Raw genomic sequence first — 9,451 nt, 5'->3', positions numbered from 1 at the left:
TGTATGAAATGTGCTATATAAATAAACTTGCCTTGCCTTGCCTTGCCTTAAAAACAAAACATTAGGCCTATTTATGCATCTGTAACTGCAGTCTAAATGCATCCATGTCCCCTCTGAGATACTTAAACTGTGTAAATACATCTAAATGCTATTTTTTATGTTGGAAGGAAGACACTAAGTACCGGATGAAGTGCTTATCCCAAAAATACAAAATGGAAGAAAGAGTTAAAACTGAACACAATCTCGCTACTCAAGCTGTGTGTATATATATATATATATATTTGCTTCTTTTCCATTTTGCATTTACTTGTACTTTTACTTTTAATACTTAAGTACGTTTAAGATAAAAAATATATACTTTTCGTACTTAAGTACAATAAATATAACATACTTTAAGACTTTTACTCAAGTAATATTCTAAATGGTGACTTCAACTTCTACCAAAGTCATTTTCTGGTAAGATATCTGTACTTTTACTGTAAAAAGTATGGCTTTCAGGTACTTTATACACCACTGCTGCTTGGTTACCTATTCTAATATCTTATTTTGTGTTTGGAATGTTTGCAACTACATGAAGGAGAGTTTTCATTTTTAGATGAACTATCCCTTTAAATTCAGACCTAAATATTTCACAGTTTAAAGATTAACAGGTTTTTACAGTTGCATTCTGTTAAAATGTCATTATTTACAGTATTCAACAGCACTGTACGTTTGCAGATCACGTGAGTCCAGTTCAAATTCAACCCCAGGAGAGAAAACAATTGATTTTTTTTTTCAAAGAATGGGACAAAGCAACTTACTTAAAAGCACTAATAACAGTTATTAGTCCACGAGCAGCCTCTGAAGATGAACAGCTCGCTGTATTTAATCTCGTGAAATGAAGGGGCGGGCTGTAGTTGCATTTCCTTCTCACATCCTGCGCTGACCCTCCGATACCCCCGACTGCGGAGCAACAAGCCTTGCTGCCTGGGGAAAAGACATTTATCTACTGTTAAGGTAAGTTTATACACGCTATGCTTTCTCTTTGTGCGATGGAAAGGGACATTGGTGCTTGTCCCAAACGCGGCATAAGAGCAGGTGGTTCTAGAAAAAAAAAATACTAAAGTGTGTATCACACCACGCAGTTTTATTTTGTTGACGTTCATGAGCGCGGAAAGTGTCGCAGGATCAACGCAACTGAGAAACATTGATGCGTTTTGCGGTAAAGTATAAGGCCAAAGTCCGGGGGAGGAAAGAAAGGGAATCGGCTGCATTGAATCACCACGTCTTCTTTTTTTCGGGACAACCACCATTGCGTTCATTGTATGTGGGATGTTGAAGGAAGGAGGAGGATAATAACATGAATTGAAACAATTTAAAAGCACAGAGGAGTAATTTATCGTGCTATTTAGTCACATCGCTCAGAAATGAAAAGCATCCGTGGCTTTAACAAAAAAATAAATTAATTAATTAATTAAAAAAAAAAAAAATATATATATATATATATGAGTCAACGTGTCAGTCGTTGGCGAGGAAACCACAACAAACTCCCCTAAACACAGGTAACTTAACAGAACGAAAGTGAAACGCTGTATAAATAGACCAAAGAACGCTTTACAACTTCCTTTTAACCTTAAAAATACATGATGCTATCAGTAAAAATGTTACTAATTTCAACCAAAAGGAACTGCTACATTAAAAATGTGTTACTTTACTATATACAGTAGAAAATATGTTTCATGGGACAATATATGTAATTTTACGGTTAAAAATGTCAATTCTTTATTAAAAGTAAAGCGTAATATAACCACATACTTTACAGCAAAAGCCCATATTATATTCAAGAAAATAGTACCCTGATAGGAAAAACGAAACAAAGAAACAAACAAAAACACATCTAAAGTAGTTTGGTAGTCTTGTGTTGAAACTTCACTCAGAGACCAGCAAACCAGCTTTTTTTAAAAAGTCACCTTACAGTTTGCTGCAAAATAGCAAAAAGACTAAAATCCCTGCATGACACATTACATTTAATGATAGCCTATGTAAAAGTTTCCTTTAATAGCACCTATATTATTCAGAACGAAAGTGAAACGCTGTATAAATAGACCAAAGAACGCTTTACAACTTCCTTTTAACCTTAAAAATACATGATGCTATCAGTAAAAATGTTACTAATTTCAACCAAAAGGAACTGCTACATTAAAAATGTGTTACTTTACTATATACAGTAGAAAATATGTTTCATGGGACAATATATGTAATTTTACGGTTAAAAATGTCAATTCTTTATTAAAAGTAAAGCGTAATATAACCACATACTTTACAGCAAAAGCCCATATTATATTCAAGAAAATAGTACCCTGATAGGAAAAACGAAACAAAGAAACAAACAAAAACACATCTAAAGTAGTTTGGTAGTCTTGTGTTGAAACTTCACTCAGAGACCAGCAAACCAGCTTTTTTAAAAAAGTCACCTTACAGTTTGCTGCAAAATAGCAAAAAGACTGTAAAATCCCTGCATGACACATTACATTTAATGATAGCCTATGTAAAAGTTTCCTTTAATAGCACCAATATTATTATGATTATTATGTTAACAGTATATTTTATGGTATGTTTAAACTATATCTAATTTTACTGCTTTTTTTCAAAAACATTTTTTTAAGTAAATTAGTATGTGGTTCAATAATGCAGCATTTTTGAAGTAAATCAGTATGTTGAGTAAATAAGAAGACCTGGCTTCCTTAAAATTCTTGAAACACTTCTTTGAATTCTTGTGGTAACCCATAACGACACAAAGCCTGCATGTGTTCCAAATCCCAGCCAAAGCCATCGGTCTGTCAACAGAGTGGACGAGAGGATAGTTTGTCTTTATCAGGCAGACCTTTACAGTGAGGTGAATAATAAATGCAAATGCAATGAATAAAACATTATTTTGTACTAAATCCTAATTTCAAATTCAAAATTCTGCATTTGGTGTCTATCACCATCATAAATAATATGTATTTATTGCTCAATACAGGTAGATAACCCTTTAGAAAAAGCACTCTAAGTGATTACCACTGACACACAGTGAGACCTTTCTCCATACATTTACAACACGTGATCAGCAAATCAATATGTCCCCGCAGTCATTCTGAACAACTTCTTTATGCCTCAGTATCCGAAAGAAATCGATAGGTCTTACTGTGAAAATCCAGACTATAAAATCCATTATAGCAGGGATTTTTTATAAACCAAAGTCTGCATTCTAATTTTGTGTTTTGGAACAAAACGTGTCAGTCACCTTTCTAATCTGGTGCTGCATTCGGTGTCCTTAAGATTTTTCAAACCAGCAGTGTGTGTTGGACTGTGTGTAGTTTTGTTTTCAATAATTTCAAACCAAACACCCTCGTTTTATCGGCCATACATGGCTGCTGTTTTGACACACACCGCCTCCACTCTAGGCCCTGAGACGTGAGCGTGTCGTCTGTCTGTGGCAGAAACCCATGGACCACAGCTGTTAATTAACATGTCATGGAAAAGAACAGTGTTTGACTGCCATCTTTCCAAAAGCCTGTTTACGCTCCTGCCCACCTCCTTTTCTTTGTCCTTTTCCCATTTTGCCTCGTAAATTCACAATGAGTGAGCAACCACCACTTCATGAGAACTTCTTTTCTGTTCCACTTCTTTTTTCTCTCTTTTCACCAACAGGAGAGATGGGCAGCTTGTATAAGGATGAACAGGGCGACTGGATCACGGTGTGTCTCAAGTACCTCCTCTTCGTTTTCAACTTCCTGTTTTGGGTGAGTCTCAGATCCACTTTGCTACTTGAAGGAACTGTACTCCCCAAAATTAAAAATGACTGAAAATGTACTCACCCTCAAGCCATCCACGATGTAGATGAGTTTGTTTCTGCATTGTAACAGATTTGGAGAAATTTAGCATTACATCACTTGCTCACCAATGGATCCTCTGCAGTGAATGGGTGCCGTCAGTATGAGAGTTCAAAGAGCTGATTAAAACATATCAATAATCTACAAGTAATCCACATTACTCCAGTCCATCAAATCTTGTGAAGTGAAAAGCTGTGTGTTTGTCAGAAACAAATCAATTTTTGAAGTATTTTAACTTCAAACAGCAATACTCTATCCATAATATTGCTTTCTCCAGTAAAAACGTTTTGTCTGAATCAAGAGAGAAATATGTACAGTTCAAGCACCGTTTACAAGCGAAAACAGTCCAAAACAGTTCTAAATGAATATTTAGTTGGATTTTGATGTGGGAGGACAACAGGGAATTGATTTTTGTCACTGGAAGAAGCAATATTAAGGATTATGGATTGTATTTTGAAGCAACGGTTCAAAGTTATAATCTTGATTTTAGGCTGTTGTTTCACTTTGTCATGCATAAACGATGTTTTATTTCCATATTCTGTTGTAGGCAGCATTCTTATGAAATATCAGATGCAGTGAGAGACAAATGTCAAGGGGATGGAAGAAAAAGTGTGTATGTGAATGAAAGAGTGTGACGTTCATATCATAACTTAAGTCTGAGTCTTGTCCCATCATCTTCTCGCTCTTGTTCTCCTCCCCCTCATACTTCCTCTTCCCACCCACCTGTGCATTGACTCAAGTACACTGCCCTCTAGAGTTGAATTTGTTTCTGAGTGGAGAAAGACAAACCTACTGTCTGAGAAAAAGCATTTCTCAGTATGAAGTATTATTTAATTAAATTCATCTTTGTAGTAACATCTCTACTGCAGTTTCAGACAGATGGATTTATTCTATAAATCCTGGACCAAACAAGAGAAGTCCAGGAAATGATTCAGAACCACACCTTCAACCAGAATGCACAACTCTGTGCATATATCCACTCATTTAAAGGGATAGTCCACCCACAATGAAATTCTGTCATAATTTCCTCACTCTCATGTCATTCCAAACTTGTATGACTGACTTTCTTTTATGGAACACAAACAGAGAAGTTCTGAATAATGCACTGGTTGTTTTTTAATGCAGTTAAAATGCTTCAAAGTTTCAAAATGTGAAAGGTTCAAAATGTGTGCTGTCATGTGTATTCATATTCATCATAAAAGTCTGGATGTTCAGAACAAGCCATTTTTGTGGCTTACTCATGATAAATGGTATTTTTGGACTAAGGACATTTTGAGTTTGATTTCATTTTATTTTACCCCTTTAAACTTGCAATATGTGTATTAGAGCAGACGTTCTGATATCTTGATGCATTTTTCTCTTCCAGATGGGCGGCGGGGTGGTGATGGGTGTCGGGATCTGGACGCTGGTCGATAAAGGAGAGTACCTGAGCCTGCTGGCCTCTAGTACATTCGCTGTGTCCGCTTACATCCTGATTCTGGCAGGAGGGCTGGTGATGGTCACCGGGTTCTTGGGCTGCTGTGCTGTCATACGTGAGCAGAGGAGCTGTCTGTCCACGGTGAGAGAATAGAGATGAATGAGAGGACATCATGTTGTGCCAATTTATCCATTATGCTCCACTCATTAGATATAATTGCTCTAGATCCCGGCCTCTTTTTGGTCATCTCAGTTATTGTCGCCTGTAAGTCGAGGTGGGTGTCCATAGACAAAGCAGAACCGGCTCCATGGCAGCCGTGACAAATGAGCTGACCGGCATCTGCTTTCTCGCCATTTTTAAAAAAAGATAGTACCTTGTGTTTGTTCGAAAGAGAGAACGAGACAAGCAAGGTTGTGACTGCCACTGCAGCAGTGCTATTTATAGCCCACTCTCACTCAGATGTATGAATCTACGGAGGAGCGCCACCTCGCTAGGAATTAGTAATGAGGATACTGCCTTTGCTGGTCTGATCTGAGTGCACTGCATTATGGGAAAAACATATAAATGCATAGGGAAACGTCCACACGCGACAGCTGCCGTGAGGTTAACAGCTGTTCAGTGTGCTGTTTTGTTTGAATAACCTTGAATCGGTTCATTTAATTTGCTACAGTGCTCGTGTTGGTGTTTATATAAATTACATCAGACTTCCTGTCCTTTCTTTCGACCTCTAGAAGAGAATTGCCAAATATATGAATGTGTGTGTACAGTGTATTTGTGTTTGTTTGCCCTAATTTATTCTTTTCTCACACACATCCACTTTGACAAACAGTTTGTTTCCTGTTTTGTGGAATCTCTTGGGTCTGTGGTTCGGTCTACAGTCTCTGTGCGTAATTGCATATTTCTGTTCTTTGCTTATATTTAATTCTGCTGATTAGTGTGATGACCCAGTAGTGCACAACACAACAAATTCTGTACAACACAATGAAATTGTCACAACAGTGCATAGGACTAATTTCGTTGTGTTGTGCTAATTTTGTTATGTTGCGGCTTGTTTCCATTGTGTTGTGGAGATTTTGTTGTGTTGTGCAACGTGGTGTTTATTTTGTTGTGTTGTGCACTACTGGTCCTCCATAGATTAGTGATGGAAACTGACTTTTCAGTTCAACTTCAGTACTCGCATTGCAATTAAAATAGAAATAAGTGTGTTCACAGAAAGCCATGGTGAGTTTGAGTTATGTATAATATTGAAAAAATTTTCAAAGGCAGATTTGGGGTTGAACTTGTTATCACCCACTCTCTCTCCCCCCACAATAAACTGTGACGGCTTATTCAGTTTAGTCATTTATTGCTTTATTTTCCTCTGAGGAAAATGTCACTGTGCCTTTTATTTTCATCTGTCAGGCATCTCCACCTCTGCTAGCTCTGAGCAAGAAATTTCTTAGAAACCAGTTTTATTTACTTTATCCCCTCGACAGGGAAAATATGGTTACATTTTGAAGCATTTTGAATGTTGATTGTTGATGTGTGATTTAAACAAGCCTGTTGTAAGATATTGTTTCTTTTAGAGGGAAGCCATTTAAAATTGTTCTTGACAAAGGCAAATTAAACTAAATAATTGAACATTTTCTGAACAAAAGATCCATAGTTACTTTATTGTTTTTAGGCGACCTTTTAGCTTTTCGTTTAATGAAGCCAGTTAAATTCAAGTTAAATTAAATGTTGGCTTAAGTTACATATTCATTCATTCATTCATTCATCCATTCATCCATTCAGTTCATTTTTATATATTTGTTTCCCATTAAATCAATTTTAGTTTTATAGAACATCCCCTTGGCATTCCTTGGACTTTCTATAATAACTATAATAGGAATTCTGATTTCATGTGTATTTCCCATGGATATTTATGCCATCAGTATTTTACAATTTGTATAGTATATCTAGAGTGGCAATGAGTGGATTTCCTGTTTTCTGAAAAGGATGTTGTATGATTTCTGTGCATTAATTGTATTTGTATTGTTCATTGGTTCCTGTCTTCATGCAGTACTTCTCCTGTCTGCTTCTGATCTTCCTAATTGAGCTGGTGGCTGGTGTCCTGGCCTACGTTTATTACCAGGCGGTGAGTGAACTTGGACACAATTTTAGACATTATTGAATTACAAAACAAAGCTCTAAGCCAACCCCCAAATTGCTTTTATGATGGATCTAGTTGTATGGCTATACCCGACTGGTGAGATGAGACATTTGACAGATGACACTGCATACTGCTCACTCTCTATCTTTTTGTTCATTTCTCTCTGTCTTTCTCTTCTCTCGGTCTCTCACAGCTGAGTGAAGAGCTGAAGCAGCACTTGAGCAAGACGATGACTGAGAACTATGCCCAGCCTGGAAAAGAGAGCATCACTCAGTCTGTGGACAGACTACAGCAGGATGTGAGAAATGCCAAATCCCAGCATGTTTCTAGGCCTTTTCACCTCTGGTTTTTGCTGTGAACACAAATTTCAGAATGAGTATATTGAACATTTTATATAATTAGATTAGAGACGAAAACAAGAGTATGTGGGTAAGGCAAATTATTTTTAAATTGTATTACAGTTTTTTTTTTTTTTTTTTTGTGATGGTAATGGAACATAAATTATTCAAAACACAGCTAGAAGTGGGAAATTCAGTAGCTTTATTTTATTTTATTTATTTTGTTTTTTATTTTTATTTTTTTGCTTTTGTTTTATTTCATGCTTTATTTTTTTATATTTTTATATTTAATATTTTTATTTTGTTTTTATTTATTTATTTATTCAATGTTTATTTTATCTTCATTTATTTGTTTTATTTTAAAATAAAATGCTATATTTTTTATTTTGCTTGTTTTTTTATGTAATATAAATGTATTCTTTTTTATTTTTATTTTATTTTATTATTTCGGACTACCAGCACTTTAATTTAATTTAAACTAGATGCACTCAACAATCTACTGCCTCTAAATGTCATGTAAAATCCTTGCTGTGAACAAAGCGCAGGAATACAGTTACTCCATACCTTTAAAATACCAGACCACTTTGCACACTGATCCTAATTGATCCTAACTAACAATAACAACCTTATCTTCACCTTACAGTTCAAGTGCTGTGGGAGCAACAACTCCTTTGACTGGATGCACAGTGTGTACATCATGTCCCCGGAAGCGGAGAAGCGGCTGGTCCCTGACAGCTGCTGTAAGACCATCACCCCTCAGTGTGGAAAGAGAGACCACCCCTCGAACATCTACAAGGTGGAGGTGGGTCAGACACTGTTAACCTCAAATCAACCCCCACACAACATTTACGCAACGTGTTTATTCATCTGTACTTAACTTGCTTTACAAAATGCATGCTTAGATGCTTCCTCATTGTCTGTGGGAACTACAATACGCCTGTGAACCATATCATCATGAAGTGTTTGATACGCCACTTGGGAGTCATTTAGACTAAGAAAGCACAGCTGTGAGCAAAGCAGGTGTGACTGGTAACATATATGGGCTTGTAAAGTGTGAGGTAACACTACAGTTAACGCCTGCCAAGCTCTCTGTATATATTCTTTGGGAACTGACCTCCGGTGTGATACATAATACAATACGACACTGGTTTTACTGGCCTCTAGTGGGCCATTAGTTTGACTCTATATGTGGTATGTTGTGGCAGTATCCACGATACTGTCTAGTAAATCACACAATAAAAAAATCAGTAACTCTTCATCAGTCTGCAAAATAAATCAGTTTACATACAGTAAACTGTAACTGTTAACTGAGTTAACAGTGCTGTGGTCTCTCACAGGGCGGCTGTATCACTAAACTGGAGCAGTTTCTGGCAGATCACTTGCTCATTATTGGTGCTGTGGGAATAGGCGTGGCCTGTCTACAGGTAAGCCCCGCCCTCCTCAGGTGTACTGTGCAATTAAAGGGATAGTTCACACAAAAAAATTTATTTACATTTATTTACTCACCATCGTGTTGTTCTAAAAACATGTTAATTTATTTTTTATGTGGAACACAAAAAGAGAAATCATCTCTTTCTTATACATGAGTCTTATACATGAGTGTAGGAACACAAAAAGAGAAATCATCTCTTTCTTATACATGAGTCTTATACATGAGTGTAGAAGACTACCACAGCTGTCAAGCTCCACAAAGGGCATATATATATATATA

At 36.5% G+C, this 9,451-nt stretch overlaps 1 protein-coding gene across 2 annotated transcripts in view; it reads left to right on the top strand.

The window, feature by feature from the left end:
- Positions 1-906: 906 nt before the first annotated feature.
- Positions 907-9,451, top strand: part of LOC107720401 (tetraspanin-11-like) — a 17,408-nt gene continuing 8,863 nt past the window's right edge. The window contains exons 1-8 of one of the 2 annotated variants that reach the window (XM_016528100.1): positions 907-996; positions 2,803-2,875; positions 3,673-3,764; positions 5,221-5,412; positions 7,313-7,387; positions 7,596-7,700; positions 8,384-8,542; positions 9,078-9,164. In XM_016528100.1, coding sequence (XP_016383586.1) covers positions 3,678-3,764; positions 5,221-5,412; positions 7,313-7,387; positions 7,596-7,700; positions 8,384-8,542; positions 9,078-9,164 — 705 coding nt within the window. In that variant the 5' untranslated portion in view covers positions 907-996; positions 2,803-2,875; positions 3,673-3,677. The remainder of the gene's footprint in view (positions 997-2,802; positions 2,876-3,672; positions 3,765-5,220; positions 5,413-7,312; positions 7,388-7,595; positions 7,701-8,383; positions 8,543-9,077; positions 9,165-9,451) is intronic. The other variant, XM_016528099.1, reaches the window with a different exon arrangement.

The sequence above is a fragment of the Sinocyclocheilus rhinocerous genome, unplaced genomic scaffold (genome assembly GCF_001515625.1).
Source record: "Sinocyclocheilus rhinocerous isolate Xijiao unplaced genomic scaffold, SAMN03320098_v1.1 scaffold3103, whole genome shotgun sequence".
Classification (NCBI taxonomy): domain Eukaryota; kingdom Metazoa; phylum Chordata; class Actinopteri; order Cypriniformes; family Cyprinidae; genus Sinocyclocheilus; species Sinocyclocheilus rhinocerous.
The sequence above is the reverse complement of the archived record's forward strand: the minus strand, read 5'-3'. Positions and strand labels throughout refer to the sequence as shown.